Raw genomic sequence first — 17,955 nt, 5'->3', positions numbered from 1 at the left:
CATTGATTGTTATTATGATTAATGGATGTGATCCTATGAACTAATGATCATTCAATTTTATTGAAAAGAGCTAGGAGATTAGATATAGATTTTCAAGTTGCCCAGAGACATTGAGATTTCCAGAAATAAAAGAGTACTAAAAGGGTCTTTTTATTTGGTCCGGTGAACGTACATAGAGCTACGTTCAGCTGGCACTAAGATTGCAGGCACAAAACGAGAAATACCGAGCAATACCAACAATAACGAGAAATACCATTATGTGAAGACAAAATACCGAGTAATACCGAGTAATCCCAAAAAATACCGAGTTTTTTCTAGAAAAACTCGGTATTGCTCGGTATTAGTCGGTATTGGTCTTCACAGAGCGATATTCCTCGTTATTACCAAACAATACCTAGCAATACCGATCAAATACCGAGCAAAAATTGAGTAACAATCCTCTGACCGAACGTAGAGCTACGTCCAGTCAGAGGACGTAATAAAAGTTCCACAGACAGTGCAAGCTTCTTAGGTTTCGTTTGTGACAGTTTTCTTACAACTTCAATTTTTTATACTAAAAAACTGTTTTAAGTAAGAAAGCCGTCTCAAATGAAGCCTACTTAAAGCAGTTTTCTAGTATAAAAATTTTTGAACTAAAAAAACTGTTTTAAAAAGCAATAGAAAAGCACTGTCAATAAATCTGAACTCCAATAGTAATGAGAGCAACATCACTGTCAAGAAACTGAAAACTATGGAGCACACAACGGCCTGCACTCAGATATATAACACAAAGCATTATCTCACACTAAAAAAAAGGCCTTCCAGAAGTGTTGCACCACCTTAAATAAGTTTTGGCAAATAGAGAGTAGCTGAGTGAACATCATCATCTCTGAACTATAATCAGACTCATTAGAATATTCAGCTTTAGATGTATGATTTATCACAATAAGAGACCAATGAATCCCTTGACGTTATTATAGGAATAATGTTCATTCAAAAAGAACCTATCAAAAGTTTATTTGACACTGGAGTGTTATATATTTTTGTCATCAATAGTACAATTTCCATTTAAGATAAGTCTGCTATAATTTTATTTGAAAATGGAGCATTGCATTCTTTCATTTCTCAAGAGTTTTATTAAAATAAAAATCTTGGCTTAGATGTTTTAATCACCCATCCAATATTATCAATTATGATGCAAAAACAATATCATTTATCTAGAATTGATGACATGTTTAATCAATTGAAAAGAGCTTCATTGTTCTCTAAAATGAATTTACGATCGAGATATCACCAACTATAAATTGAAGAAAAAGATGTAATACAGACAATATTATGTTAAATTCAGATAATTGGAGAGAGAAAATGTTTATTTTATTATACAAAACTATCCCTATTTATAGATCTATATAAGATGTCTTAATAAAGAAACAAGTAATTACAGAATCATGCATAATTGCCTTAATATAATCATTTCTAAATTAGCCACCCAAATATAGAAGGAGATTGACGTGATCTAGGTGAGTCTCCCACGGATTCCCATCCTAGCCACGAGATCAAGTGTCAGGGGGCGGCTGGGATTTAACAGAGATCGACACGATCTAGGTGAGCGTCTCACGGATTCTCATCCACGCAATGGGATCAAGGGACGACTGGGATTTTAACACTCCCCCTCAAACTGAGAAATATAAATATGTCATTCCCAGCTTGGCAATTAGTCGCAAAAAAGTAGAGTTATCAAGTCCCTTTGTACACCATAGAGTCATCCATTTGATTAAGACTTAGGGAGGAATTAGCTTTAGACATTGCAACATTGACAAATGATAGTGATGAAAGCTATATCAATCAAGCCTGCAAGGTGCGGGGCAGCGATGAAGGCTATGGTGTACAATAACACTCAAGATACCAGAAATGGCAATAAAGGCTGGTGGTGCGACAACAAGGAAAGTGGATTAATTTCCGTTGAATCCATCTCCCTCTTGGTTCTTAATGGAAGGCCAACAATGAAGGCACAACAGTACAACAACAACAACAACAACATCAAGCCTTTATCCCACTACGTGGGGTCGGCTACGTGAATCATTTTTCTCTATTATGTCCCATTAAAAGTCAAAATTTTCATTTAAATCTAATAAAGAAAGATCATTTCTAATATTTTATAACCAAGTCTTTTTAAGTCTGCCTCTACCTTTCTTAACATAAGTCAAATCTAATACCTCTACTTGCCTAACCAGGTCATCGGAAGGCTGTCATTTTATGTGACCAAACTAATATTTAACACTGCACCTGGACAAACAGTGAAAAAGGAAAAAAAAAAACTAATGTTGAGAGTTGTGGCAAGCTTCAAGGACAGAAGCAAACACACACATCTCAAGCGACTCAGCACTCAACACGCGGATCTCCTCCTTCCTAGGCCATCCAACTCCACCTAAATAGATTCCTGCACGATAGGCCAATAGAGGTGCACGTAAAGCCACTGATCCCTTTGGTCTGATCATAAAAGGGAGTGTAGGTTTTGCACTCTTGCTTGTTTAGCCCCCGCATGAGAGGGAACTCTCAGCACTTTCCAAACACACACAGGAGCCAGGAGGTCTTGCACTCGCTTATGCTAGGTTGACTCTAGACATCGCATGCAAGAGGAGCCTCCCGCTCGATCTTTTCTCGGTCTTGGATGCACAAAGGTCCTCAAAATTTCGACAATGAAGGTCGGTGATGGGAAACTATCCTCAAAATTCTGGCAAAGAAGACCGATAGTGGGAACTTGTATTCCTCAAAATTCAGGCAATGAAGGTTAGTGGAAAGAACAATATTCCTCAAAATTCCAACAATAAAGGTCGGTGGTGGAAATCTGGATTCCTCAAAATTTCAGCAATAAAGGCCACTGGTGAGAACCAGTATTTCTCATATTTCCAGTAATGAAGGCCGGTGGTGGGAACTTGGAGAACCAGCAAGCGCTAGCTCCTTCAGGGTAGGATAAAATATTTCTAATCTCTTTATAGCTTGACCCTGATATCCATGATCGACTCCCTACTCAGGGAAGTAGCATACTTCACCATCTGCGTGCTCACCAACTCTTTGGTCACTGTAAGCATGCAGTGGACTATAGCAGTGAACTGCCTTACCACCAAGAAAGCCATCTTCTTCCCCACTGTGTGCATCGCCTGGGCAACTCCACATATCATGATCATTCCATCAGCAAGCTTCAAATCTAGCAAATAGACTTTAGTCCAAATCCGACCGGCAAGGTTCTCAATAACAATTGCGTCAAACAATGAAGAAGGCGAGAATGTGGGTTACAAAGTGGTGTTCGTCCAATTTGAGGGATTGATCCCAGTGGTGGAGAACTTGAGAGAGGTTATGATGTAGGACTACATGCTAAATTGGAAACTTGCACAATATAGTTTAAGAGCAATTTCAGATTTTAGTTATTCGTGATTAAAACAACAAGGTAAAACTCTTAATGGTTCAACTCAGTTAGGCTAAGCCACACAAGAGACTAAGCTAAATCAAAACACATAGGAAAACTAAAACATTGCATGCGACGTAGTTTCCAACTTAACCAAGACTTAACAATGAAATCTAATAGCAAAGAAGTAACAAACCTACGATTACTAATGGATGGCGATTAGTAGGCACAATTTCTTGTTTGGACAAATCTCAATAAGGTAAGTAGAATTTGAAAAGTAAATGAATCAAGGAAGAAGATCACCTTCTCGGAGAAATGACGTGAATCACTACAAACCTTCCGTTAGTTTTTCTTCCCTAACCTTTAGTGGTAATTGGTAGGTGGCCTTCTCTTTGAATTCAACAATGTTTGGAGTCAACTTGAGGAAGGCAAGTTGAGGGGATCCACGCAATCTTAGCCTTCGCACACCCAAAACCGGATTCAAACTCCGAATCGATCTTCCATCTCAAATCAATGAAGGAGATACACCTTGAGAGGAAGCAAAGAAAGAGAGAGAGAGGGTGGACGGGTGAGAGGGAGTAAGGGGCTAGGGTTATGAGAGAATTAATTGGGATGAAGAAAATATGTTATAATCTTCATATCAAAATTATTCTCAGATTTTAAGTAAAAGTGGAGGGAAATTTTCTGAAATTTGAATTTCAAATACATGTAATTAAGAGCCTTAATGTAGCATTCAAATGAGGGGGGGACCACCAAGGGGCCGGCGGCATAGTAAGGAGGAAGGGGGTTTGGGGGAAGTGTGATGAGTTTCCTAATTCGCTCCAACGATTTAATGACAAAAATTTCAAATCCGTTTCAATTCAATTTTGAAATTGAAACCTCATTGAAACTTTCCTAATTTGTCACCGAGCAAATTTGGAAATTTTCACTCATCAAAATTTTCAAATTTCGAAATTTGAAAATACATGAGGTGGCGGTAAGGGAGTCGGCAATTACCGGGAGTGGGGTGGTGGATGAAGAGGAAGCCGGCGGTTGAGGAGATGGCCGACAGGATGAATGGGAGGGGGTGGGTTCTGGGGAAGAAGGAATTTCGGTGGTGAGGTGAGGAGGTGTTGATTGGAGGTGTGGAAAGACCGACGGCGGACGTCGGGTAGGAGAAAACAAGGGAGGAGGATAAACCAAGAGCCACCGGTGGTGACTGTTGGGTACGACGGGTGGCCTCTCCTAGGCTCCACCAAACTCTCAACTCTTAAGCTCCACACGAAAGCTTCAAGAAGACAAAATGCAGGAATTTCTTTTCAATATCATTCATTAACCATAAAAAAATACAAGATGAAGGCTATAAATAGCCTAATACAAAGACATAAAATAAAGACTAAAATACCCTCGAGGGGCTACAAAACTCAAACCCTCAAGCAAGGGTAAAAAAAGGAAAAATGCAGAAATAAAATACATCAAAATAAAATGACCATACTAAAATCAGAAATACATCGGGCCGATCGTGGCCGTAGATCTACGGCCACGTCGACGGTAGACTTTCCAACTGATGTCCCCATCAGGTTAACTTCTTTAGCTATTCAAAATGAAGCTTCAGGATTCTTGTACATCTCCCAGATATGAGGGTAGCAAATCGGGAACATGCAAAAGTGGTCGGGATTTGGGGCAAGGAGGGGCTCTTCGAGTGAAGGATTTAATGGAATGTATAACTGCTCTTTAACCGCTTGTTCCTTGCTTGATTCGACTCAAGCATACGCACGAGGGTCGGTCATCCCTGCTTAGGCATACATGTATGAAGTTCCTGCTCGCTCCCTCACTTGATCCTCTTTTTTACTCAGTTTGGCCCCTAGGTAGGCACACACGAGAGGAGTCTCATGTGCTTTCTCTAGCTGCTCACTTGCTCGGCTGCTCTAGACGTACGCGAGTAGGAAGAAGAACACAAGAACCGACTTGCCCTTGATCACACGCAGCATTGTGTAATCCCGCTCAATCAGCTCCCAGCACATGTGCAGAATCTTCTGGCTTCACGCCTCTCTCGTCACGTTCAATCACACGCATTCGAGAGGAGTTTACAAGACGTTTGTCTCTCTCGACCGAAAACAGAGACTGTGGGGTTCTCACTCGACTCCTCCAGACGAGACGCACTAGGCATTTGTCTCTCTCAATCAAACGAAGAGACCGCAGGATGAGACACTCTCCCCCTCTCGGTTGGATGTATGCAGGAACAAACAAGTAGGAATACACTCCCTTTTGTTTCTAAAGGAAAGAAAGTCTGGTAGTTAAAAAACACGGAATTCTGGCCAAGGCAAGGAAGGCTATGATACCATGTTAAATTCAGAGAATTGGAGAAGGAAAAGCCTTATTTTATTATACAAAACTATCCCTATTTATAGATCTATACAAGCTGTCTTAATAAGGAAATAAATAACTACATAATCATTCATAATTGCTTTAATATAATCCTTCCTAAATCAGCCACTCAAATATAGAATGAGATTGGCATGATCCAAGTGAGCCTTTCACGAATTCCATCCTAGCCGTGGGATCAAGTGTCAGGGTACGACTGAACAGAGATCGGCATGATCTGGATGAGTCTCTCACAAATTCCCATCCTGGCTGTGGGATCAAGTGTCAAGGGACAGTTGGGAGACTGTAGAATCTATGTGATATAACATTTTATCTACTTGAGTTCAAAGAGAGATCTTCTAGAAATTACAGCTGTTAAGATACCATTCTACAAAGACTATATATATTCATAAATTCATAAGTAGATTGTAGTTTGAAAGAATGTATAATAAAATTAGTTTTTTAAGAAATGAAAATGATATATAATTATGCTTGTCAATACATTTAGTTTTATAAATGATACACGTGGAGTTCTATTCATGAATATATGATGATTTAGGGTATAAGATCCTGTAAATATTTGCAAATAGATTTCACCCTGCTTTAGCCTGCACTTGAAAATCAACTATTTATGTTATAGCTATTTGTAATTATATTTAAATTTTGTTTGGGACAGCTTTCTTTATGTTTTCTAAAGCAGTTTTTTAATACAAAAATTTCTTAAACTAAAAATTAGCACTAGAAAATTGATTTAGAAAACAATAAAAAAGATACACCAAATAAAGTATTAGGCTTCGTTTGGGACAACTTTCTTATGGCTTCTTAAAACAGTTTTTTAGTTAAAAAATTAAAATTTTTGTACTAAAAAGTTGTTTTAAGAAATAGGGAGAAAGCTGACCCAAACTAAGTCTTATGTTTCGTTTGGGACAGTTTTCTTACTGCTTCTTAAAACAACTTTTTAGCATAAAAATTAGAATTTTTGTATTAAAAATTTGCTTTAAGAAGAAGTAAGAAAGTCATCCCAAATAAAACCTTGGTCTATTTAAGTCCTACTTATGAATACATGTAGTCATATTATAACCTATTATATGTGATATTCTAACCGTAGCAGACAATTGTAGATGTGTGATAGATGTAGATGCTAGCAGCAGATTATACCTATTGTGATTGCAAGTCATTGTGAATGCATTCTAAAGAGATCTGTTATACTTAGCCGCATGTCAAAATAAAACATTCACACAATCTATCCACAATTTAACTTTATTATATAACATATAGATATAATTACTTCGATGAGTGAGATTGTTGGTGCTAATAGCATCAAAGGGTTCGAGTAGGAACGACTCTAAGATCTTGAGGTTAACCATTATTTATTTTTTATAACTTATTTATATTACTTTTTAGTCCTACTAAATTTTAATTTTTAAATTTATAAAATAACTAATTTCAATACCTCATTGTAATCATCCACCTAACATGTTTCATGAGTTAAATAGCTATCCAACCACTATCTTCCTCTTTAAAGGTCATTTGTGACATCCTTCTCTTTGTTTTGCTTTTCAGACAACAACGATAATTTTATTTGACCGCTAATTTCTTATTGCTTTATCACAGCTTTTCAAAAATTTATGTAATGAAAAGCACTTTTTTTAATCAGAATAGTTAAATTATATTTCCCACAACAATTTCACAATTATATTTATAAAATGTTACAATCCTCTCAAACATATTCTAAATTTGAATGCCCTTATGTTTGATAAATTCAAGCAATTCTTAGAATGTCTTCATGAGAATTGGCTAGGTGGCATTAATAATAATGTTTCAATAAAATTTTAAACCCACCCTGTTATGCAAAAATGAACATGAAACTTGATGTAATCAAATGGTTATGGCAATACATTGTTCTCTCTCCAACTATGTTAATGGTCTCTCCAAATCAGGTCTCTGGTCCAATATTTTAATTGTTGAAGCATCTGGAAATGCATCAGGATAAATTGCCTTCAGCCTCGACTTCATGCTTCTGTTATTAAAAAAGTATGGAGGCATGAATAGCTACATTTACAGATAGAGTGAGATTACATAGATTATAACCTTCTTGATTAGATTAGACACTTCTCAACAAGTTACAATTTCTTCTAATTAAGCGTTTTAGCTTTAAAATGAGAGAATTACTAACTTTACTCCCAAGAAAAACCAACAATTATGCCAAGGTTATATCAGCTTTTGATTAGGTGAATCAAATGGAGTTAGCAGCACTACCGAGGTTTCATTTGGGATGAATTTTTTGTTGCTTCTTAAAGCAACTTTTTAATATAAAAATTTTAATTTTTATATTGAAAAGCTGCTTTAAGAAGCAACAAAAAAGCCATCTCAAACGAAGCCTGAAATAGATGGCATTCCTAGTAATAAACTATCATCTAATATGAGCGGCTTTAGAGCAAATAAACCATGGTTGATTGATGCAACATACCTAAGTTTCATGAATATGTAGTCAAGGTCCGACTTTATGGACTTCAAGAGACGTGTATTCCTTGAGAAATCACCAGAAAGTTCAGTGAAACATCGCTCAGAGTACTCGTTGAAATGAGATAGAACTGCATTACTGTCTTGCAGCCTTCCTAATCTGCATTTAGAACCCAGATATAAGGAAATAAACTAAAGTATATACATTTAATCGGTAGATGACATATATTATATAGCTCGGATGGGCTAATTGTTGACAGATAGAAGCATTTATGAATCTGAAATTAATTGGACGTAAAATAAAAGGTTGCACTTTTCTGAAATTAACTGCAAAATAAATGTAAGGAAACTAACATGACAAATGAAGAACAAAATTCTATTTAGGACTATTATTTTTTTCACAAAAATTAACTTTGCTGTGTTTTGAAATAGTCCCTAAATGCAAATTATGAAAAAAAAAATGTCACGCCTAGAGACTAAACAGCATAGCAATTTTTAGAAAAGAAAGATGATAGGAAATACTTGAGTTTCGCAAGCAACCCTAATGATAAACTGGTAAAAACAGCGAGAAAGAACACAAGAATGCCAACAAAATGAACCCAAGACAGTATATTGTATTAGGAAAATCAAAGCAAAGAAAACATAAAGCAAAGATACAATTGATCCTCAATTCGAGAGGAGGATCGTTCTCTCCCAATCTATAGACAAAATGTCTAGAGCCCAAACCACCAACGAGAATTCCAAGAGAAACAATAATCAACATAAACCCTAACCCTAACCTCTCATGCCTATTTAAAGCTTAATTTACTTGAATTCAAATTTTATTTCCCTCCTAACCTAGCCGCCTCCCTTAATTAGCCTTGTGGGGCCCACGGTTTGGGCGGCAATCATATAGGAGGGGGTTTGACCCGCCTCCTGTAGATTAGGGCCGGCCATGTGGAGCCAGCTGGGAGAGCATCCTGCTTTTTTCACTAAGGAACACCCTGTGAGGCAGCCTGACAACGTTGCTAAATTAGCAGAGTTAAAAAAAAATACTAGAGAAGGTACTTACAATCAACAGTTAAATAATTCTCAGTCAAGGATCTCCTCAACTAACGAGTAAAGCTTTACTCCCGATCCCCGAAATAAATTCACACCTTTTACTTTGGGTGTTCCATGCTGAGGTTAATATAAAGCTCACTTTTTTTAATTGGTCGGCTTAAGTTATGGACAAGAGAAACCAAAAAAAAAAGTGTGAATTTATTCGGGAAGTGCAGGATCACTGATTAATGAACATCTTTACAAGCACTAAAACAATGGAAAGATAAAAGATCAGGCAAGCTTAATAACAACTTATGGCTCAAGGAAAGGAATCCAAAGGCTTCATTGAATATCATAAGTGCATAGGGATTTAGGATGGACAATCTATAGAATGGCATTAAAGCTCCACTATACCATTGTATAAAAACCGCTAATTTACATAAGGTCACAACCTTGTTTCAATCTAATTCTGATATCACTATGAAATACAAATACATGCCAATAAACATTCCTTTTGTGGAACATGAATAAGAAAACTAAACTGAATATAACAAATGCTCAATGATTATTGATTCCCACTTTTGGAATACAATAGATTGAACCATTCAATGTAAGTGAGATTAACCTATATTGATGTTGAATTGCATAGTAGTTGGGAATGTGTTTCCCTTATTATGAGAAAATTACAGATGGAATAAGTGAATCAGAATGTTTGTGTGTACATACTAATGGCACATTACGCAGGTAATTATATTAGAGAACTTATGTATTAATATTAGAAGTTACATTTTAGTAGGGATATTATTCTCCTTTATACTAAGCCTATTTATATGCACAAATTTCTTCAAAAAAGATGCATAAAATTTTTCTCGAATGTGAGGTTTTCATGCTCTCTATCCTATCCCCCGTCTACATCCAAGACACCCTACCGACATCTTCCTCACCGATAGTCCGATTTCCTTGCTCATGGCTTGCTTCTCCTTTGCCGCAATCCAGTCCGCAACTTGCTCCCATCCTTTGTCACCGTCCTACTTGCAACCTACACCCGCCCTTTGCCATTATCCCACCCAAAACCTAAAACCATACTTTGTTGCTATCCCACCCACGACATGCATCTATATCCCTAGCTATATCATCTTGCAAGTCTACCATTCCCAACACATCTCGATCGATTAGCCCCTTTTCCCTTATTCATAACATGGCTTTGATTCGTTGACAGTTATGCTCCTGCTCAGACCACCAAAGTTGCACGTTGGCTTTCACGCTTCACTTGCTCACATGCAGCTCCAAACCTTGACCCCTCATTTCAGTGCATGTGTTGGCTCACCTCCATTGTATGCCCTTCCATGTCATATCCTATGCCACCTCTTCCAAACAACACAGAGTGCAACAGAGAAAATCATATAATTCCTAAACATTTTTAACTAAATCATTTCAACTCTCTTCATGTTACTTAAAATAGAAACATTTAATTTTCTTCATGCACTTCATATGCATATAATTACAGAGCAACTACTCACTTAAAAATATTTTAATAAAAACAGTTCATATACCGCTGCTCAGGACACATCTCATATAATTCCTCCAATTACTATTGCCCGACCATGATCCTCCGACTACAATCTCCTAAACATTGTCACCCCATTATACTCTCCTAATCACAATCCCCTACAGCGTCTATGTCTTTCATCGGCAATGGCGTCAACGTATGCCATCGCCTACAAGGATGACGTGCAAAGTCACTACAAAGGCCAATGTCCGTCAACTTCATCGTCATCAACATTAATACATGGTATTGCTTATAAAACTAATGCATGTTTTTGACCAAATTTATGATTGAGTCTTTGGTCTCCCCTCCTCAAAGAAGAATGAACGAACATATAACAAATGACCTCTTGAACAAATTTTCTCTCGATGTCAACACTTAGATTTATGCTGCAGTATTTGGTCTCTCCTCCACAAAAGAGATTGACCAACATTGACCAACATATAATAAATGATCCCTTGAACACAACTCTTAGGCTGCAAGGTTCTTCCAGCTTTCATCATGGAATCCATTTTATATATTTTATGTCACTATTTTGTAGCAACAACTTTCCTAATAATAGAGAAGTGCATCATTTATAATCAATTACATAAACTAATGTAATCATTTTAATTAGGCTAAGCTCCATAATTTTGTACTTATTGGATGTTCCAAATAAAACTTTGGTGTCCTTGCAATCATCTTTTATATGTATATGTATTGGATCTTTCTAAAAAATAAGATGTAAAAAATTATTTTCTACCACCACGAAATTCTAACAACCGCCACGAAAATTCTAACACACAACAAAGACATTCTCAACAACTTATAATATAGAGTTACCACACAAACTTATGAGTTTCTGATCTCACTTCAAACCACCGCAACACAGCAACACCGCAACACCACACAATCCGGGAACCAAAATGGGCTTAAATCAGTATTTCTGCTAAGCTTCACCATGCAACTAGGACATTCCAATGAGGACCAGAATTTACAAAACAAAGATTATGGAATACAATAAGAAGAATTACACGATCCTTAACTCCAGACTAACTTTTCAATCTACCAAAACGCCGGTATGTTTAAGTACAAAAGTTGCTTTTTGCTCTGAACAATTAGATGCTACATTCGAACAAGAGTTTTGGAGGTTAAACCCTATTTCTTTGTTTCCTTCTCCACAGACTATTGAAGATATACCAATCCACACATATCCTCGAACACAGCAGAAAAGTCAAATGATTCATGAAACGCTGCGCAGGTTACTGTAGACAGAGAGAGACCGAACGCATCTCTCTGTCAGGTGACCTGATGCAATAATTTGCCCCAAATCCTAACCCTAACAATCGAACAAGTACCAACACCAAAAATTGAATGATTGAGAAAAGGCACGAATTAAATATACGAAACACTAAATTGAAACGAACAAATCTAGGAGCTGGCGAGAAGAAAAGAGCGATTTACATTAGATGCTGAATGTGTCTGATGGATTCAACCTCCTGGGTGTTGATTAGGGTTTGGAATTGACAGGCCAGCTCCTCCGAAGCAGCTCTGATCGCCTCCTCCTCCGCCATCGTCCAGCCACCGACCGCAACTGTAGCAAGACACCAAGCCGTTCTTGATGGAACTGGCCCAATCCCCCCTTAATGGGCCCAAGTGTTAGACTCTCGGCAACAACTTAAAAACGTGAAATCATCATTCGTAGACCTTACTAAAGCTTTATTTGGAATGTTTTCTTATGCTTTTTAAAATAAATTTTTAGTTAAAAATTTTAATTTTTATACTAAAAATATATTTTAAAAACGTCTCGAATGAGAGAAATTATTTTGTGCAGACACTGAATCATCCAGAGATAAATCAGAATGTGTCACACCACCCGGTGCATAATGATAAACAGTCATGAAACAGGGCAAACGAGTGTGTGACACATTCTGATTCACATCTAGACGGCGTCCGTATCCACACAGAATAAATTTACCTCAAATGAAGTGTAAGATCACCAAACTCTAATAATTAGACGAAAGAATATGATAAATGTGCCAATTTCATCATCATGATTAGTTTTATCCATAATTTATAGTTAGTTTTATAAATATAAATTTCTCATTTATTTAGACTGAGAATTTCTAGAAATGTGTCTAAATATTTTATTGTTATTATCATTTTATTTTTGTTAGCCTTGTTTTTGTTTATATTAGATAATATCATAATAATATTATTTATTTGTTTCGAATAAGCTCAAATATAAATATGATCTTGTGTAAGTTTATATTATAAATAGAGATCTAAGGTTTCGTTTGAGATGATTTTATTAATATTTTCTAACACAGCTTTTTAGTATAAAATTTTTTTGAGTTAGAAACTTTTGTACTATAAAGCTATTTTAGAAAGCAGTAGTAAGTTGTCTCAAATGAAGCCTACGTTATATAATCATAGCTAAGATTATTAAAATGAAACAATATTTGTATGTTTCTAACCCTATTGTATGATTCTTTTTTTTCCTCTTCCTCTTATTGCTCTACTACTTTTTGCTTCACTATTCCTTGGCTTTTTTAAAGCTTTCATAAATCTCTTATGACATTTCCCTATAAATTGATATCATAGTTCAACATTGTGATGAGAATCAATGTTTGCAGCATAGCAAAATGATGGCTGTTTTTTTTTTTTTGTGATGAAGATCCCTTCCTCTCTTAAAGTTGTCAATAATAAATCTTATTCAAAAAGTTTGAAAAGATTTAATGCCAAAAATTCCATGAAGAATAGCCCTTTTATGGAAATGTGTGATAGAGATTTAGGGGAAATAATAAGATAAAAGTGATGAAGTAAAATAACTATATGTTTTGATCAAAATAAACTTTTAGTTGAGGCAATTTTTTTAGAACTTTTCTTTCCAAAAAGCTACCATAATCCTCCTTGGTTATAAAAGTTTTTTGTTTTCCCCATTTTTTTAGGGTAGGAAGCATTTTTAATAACTAGACTTACAAGAATGAGATAGCTATAAAAAAATTGTTGTCTAACTTTTCAAAAGTCTCTAATACTCAAAACAATTTTTTTAATATTTACTTTCTCCATAATAGTTATATAATAACTTTTAGGCCTGAATTAAGTTGCTGAGCAGTTTTAAATTAAGAAGAAGAGAAAGCAATGAATAAGCTTAATTGGATAATTTCTAACTTAAATGCTAAGCTTTTTTGGGAACCAAACTAGACTTAAGTAAATCAAAGCAAGGAGCCTTTTGGATTGGTTAAGATCACATAACATGGGTTTAGTTGGGGTCTTTAGCATGTGAAAAGGATGGTCAATTGGGTCAAGCTAATTTAGATTGAATTAGGTTTAAGCTTGCTTAGGTTTATACTAGATCAAATATAAGATATGTTAAGTCCATATGATCCCTAGTACATATATGTGCACTTTGGGTCAAAATGGGGACTAAGTTCAAGAGGGCCTAACATCCCTAACGAACTTTCACCTAGTACATATATGTGCACTTTGGGTCAAAATGGTGGTTATCGTAAGTATTAACCAATGTTGATAGGTCAACTTAGCTCTAATCGAATCATTGGATTATATCAAGTTAAATATGAACCAAGTAAGATAAATATATAACTAATCAAGGCTAAGATGAATCTAATTAAGTCTTATGCTAGTTAAGGGCTCAAGGGGACTAAGGCCATGTCCAATTGAGTATGCACATAGGTCAATCAAAAGCTAATTAGGCCAAGTTACACTTAAATAAGTTCATGTTTGATGCCACATAATCTAGGCAATCACTGAATATCATCTATGTTAAAATCAAATGAAGTTAAAGAAATCCAAATCTAAGTTTTTTAGATGTGGGTAAACCAGGTTGGGATTAGGTTAAGTTAAGTTAGCTTAAACGTCTAGGTATGGGTTTCAATAGGGCTCAATTTTGTTAACTTGGTCCAATGGACGTTTTATATGTATTTATGTTTAACCATATTAGATTAATTTGACTTGGGTCAATTGTTTCTAGTTAGGGGTCTATGTTAATTAGATGATTTTAACCATTAAAACTAGATGTCTTGAGGTCACCAAGGTTTTGTTTAAGTGAATGGGGCTTAGTGTTAGCTAAAGGTCACAAGTTGATAAGATTTGGTCCTAGTGCCAATTAAGAGCCATATGACATAAAGGAGGCCATATAATATTTTGTTTGTCCTATGAGGTTTAATGGTAGTTTAGAAGCTATCTTACTCCCAAAAGAGGTCTATACCCTTTAACATTTTTTATTCTAAAATAGAATGTTAGCGTTATTAAATCATTTGAACATTTGCTTACTATTATAAAATTTTCTTACAAGATTTTAACTTTTTAAGTGTTCATGAAAAATATAGGCTTTCATTTCATGAAATCATTATGAAAATCGTTTACATTTGATATATCATCAAAGAATTTTCTTGATCATGCACAAATCTTGAAGCAAAATCAAGTTGGAAACTTTTAAAATTAAATTGGAAATCATCTAAACTTCGATTTTAGCAAACTTACAGTCAAACTGAAGGTCTTAAAAAAATACAAATCCAACGACACCAAATTCAAACCAATCTAAGCTCAAATAGGTCCAAATCAAAGACCTGAAGTGCATTTGGAAGGTTCAATAAATAATTTGGATTACTAAATAGTTTCTAAACATGGTATGCTTATAGTCAAATTGACTAACTAGACAAGATGAATCCAACGAGCCCAAGATCGCCAAATTTTGATATCATTAAGATATTCAAATGCTTAGAACGGTCCACAATCAAGGAATTCAACATCGGCCATCCATCCAAATCACTCGCAATTTACCCTTTATTTTCCTCCTATTTACTTGCAAAGTCACTCTTAGAAAACTATGAATAAGCCCCTCATTTCTCATTAGAAGGAGACCCCATAAAGAAGAGAAGAAAAGGAAGTAAGGAAGTAAGAAGAGAATGAAGAAAAGGAAGAGAACACTCTTACCACCAGACTCCTCCTCAACCACCGCTGGACTTCCACCCGGTAGCCAACCGATATCGGAGTTCTACCCGACCGCCAAATGACGTCGGAGTTCTGCCCGACCGCTGGCTGACGCTGAAGTTCTTCCCGACAATCGATAGATGCTGGAGTTCTGCCCGATTGCCAATTGACATCAGAGTTCTGCCCAGCTGCCGATTGATGTATGAGTTCTGCCCGACACCCGATTGACACTGGATTTCTGGCTGACCATCAATTGAAGCTGAATTTCCACCCGAGCACCAAATGTTGTCGGATTTTTTATCTCCATTTATAATTGGATTTCAACCCAATAATTGATTATTGTAATTTGTTCGTCCTCAATTTTATGGTACGACGGAGTTCAGGCCCTCAGGTGGTGGTCCGATGGAGCAACGATGTTTGGTGGTGGTCCGGCGGAACTCAAGCGGTGGTCAAGGAGGCAAGAGTGATCTCCGATCTCTCTCTTGAATTCTTTAGCTTGGGGTCCATTTTCAAGAGAAAGGATGAGTCTATTTATAGATTTCTTGAGTGGCATGACCCATAAATAGGTGAGAGATCAAGGGTAAATGGGGAGTGGTTGGATGGATGACAGATGTTGAATCCCTTGATCATGGACTATTTGATGGACATTTGAATGTTTTAGTGATGTCAGAACTCGATGATCTTTGGCTCGTTGGATTCGTCTCATCGAGCCGCTTGATTCGACTATAAGCAAGTTATGTTTGGAAACTGTTTGGTAATCCAAATTGTGGTTCGAACCTTCCAACGGTGCTTCTAACCCTTTATTTGGACCCATTTTGGCTCGGATTGGGTTGGATTTGGTGTCGTTTGGATTATACTCTCGAGATGCTCAGTTCGACTATAAGTTTGCTAAAATCGGAGTTCGTATGGTCTCAATTTTAATTTTGAAAGTTTCCATCTTTATTTTGCATCAAGATTCGTGCCCGATCAAGATAAATTTTTGATGATGTATCAATACTAAAATACTCTATAAAAATAAAGAGTCAAAATTATTTAAAAATAAAACCATTTTTTAAAATCCTTAGCATCTGTTCATTACATAACCTGACCATTCAGAAAAATAGTAGGATCCGACTATTTTTCAGCCAACCCGGTAAGCTCCATCTGGACTTCTGGACCCGACAATCAATACATAGCTCATCTTGACTTGTTGGTTGAGAGCTTAGGCTTCCAGCTAAGAGGCCTTGAGTTCGAGTCTTTGTGTATGCGTTGTGTGTATGAGTTTGCCTGGCCTAAATGTCCCAAAAAAAAAAGTATTCCAAAGCTTTCGAACAACTGTTTTCATTTCTATATTTTTTTCACTATCCACTATATGGGATTTGCTATATAATTTTTTTTCTCTATTATGTTGTATTAAGAGTAAACTTTTCATGTAAATCAAATACTATCATTTATAATACTTTATAATAAAACTTTTTAAAATCTACCATTACCTTTCTTAATATAGAATAAATTTAATACATCTACTATGCTAATCAGATCATTTGAAGGCTTATATTTATGCAACCAAGTTATTTAAGACATTTTTATGGCATGATTTATATATATATATTGAATATATATTGGAAGTAAAATCCCATAACAGCCTACTCAAATCCTCTAAGAGCATCTCCCACCGAAAAATCCATTTTTCACTACAAAATACAGTAAAACTCCAAAATGCAGTAATTTATCTCCAATCGAACTCCAATTTTTTCTCCTCTTTCGCGCTCCTCTTCATCTAGCTGTGAAGGTAACTATCTTTCTCCTCTTTCGCGCGCTTCTTCGGCAAATCCCATAATGCAAAAATTGGCGTAGGTGAATGGCGTCGAACTGTTCACCTACCAAATTTTGGGGTGCGAATTAGCATTCGAATAAAGCGAATGACAAACATCATAACACAAAAATATTTTCCAAGGAGCTTTTATTCATAATGCAAATAATAAATCTGATTTGTTTTATTTTGATATATGTAATTGTGTTTTAAATCTCCAATGATTTATATATTTTAAAGTTTAACTTACAATCTATTTATCATTATAAGGTGATCATTATAAGCTTTTCCCTCTAGACTCTCTCTCTCTCTCTAGCTTATGTCATGTGACTATTGTCACATAATTAATAACATATGACTCTATTTTTGTGTTAGTTTTGAGCAGAATATGATTGTGTTGATCAATCGAGTTGTACTATTTAATCAATCCTCAATTGTGTTAATTTATAGCACTCCCCCTGCTTGGCGTTT

At 35.9% G+C, this 17,955-nt stretch overlaps 1 protein-coding gene across 2 annotated transcripts; it reads right to left on the bottom strand.

Moving 5' to 3' along the window:
* Positions 1-657: 657 nt before the first annotated feature.
* On the bottom strand, positions 658-12,419 carry LOC110110125 (kxDL motif-containing protein 1). Of its 2 annotated transcripts, none has more exons than XM_020841474.2 (3): positions 12,201-12,419; positions 8,199-8,351; positions 658-868 (listed from the first exon to the last, which is right to left on the bottom strand). In XM_020841474.2, exons 1-3 carry the CDS (start codon positions 12,308-12,310, stop codon positions 820-822), a joined length of 312 nt encoding a protein of 103 aa, XP_020697133.1. In that variant the 5' UTR covers positions 12,311-12,419; the 3' UTR covers positions 658-819. The 2 variants fall into 2 exon arrangements, with proteins under 2 accessions (XP_020697133.1, XP_020697116.1); XM_020841457.2 differs by lacking the exon at positions 658-868 and adding an exon at positions 7,396-7,748 and having other exon boundaries at positions 12,201-12,416.
* Between the last annotated feature and the right edge of the window lie 5,536 nt (positions 12,420-17,955).

This window comes from Dendrobium catenatum, unplaced genomic scaffold, assembly GCF_001605985.2.
Source record: "Dendrobium catenatum unplaced genomic scaffold, ASM160598v2 fragScaff_scaffold_1220, whole genome shotgun sequence".
NCBI classification, from domain to species: domain Eukaryota; kingdom Viridiplantae; phylum Streptophyta; class Magnoliopsida; order Asparagales; family Orchidaceae; genus Dendrobium; species Dendrobium catenatum.
This window is presented reverse-complemented; position numbering and strand designations above follow the sequence as displayed.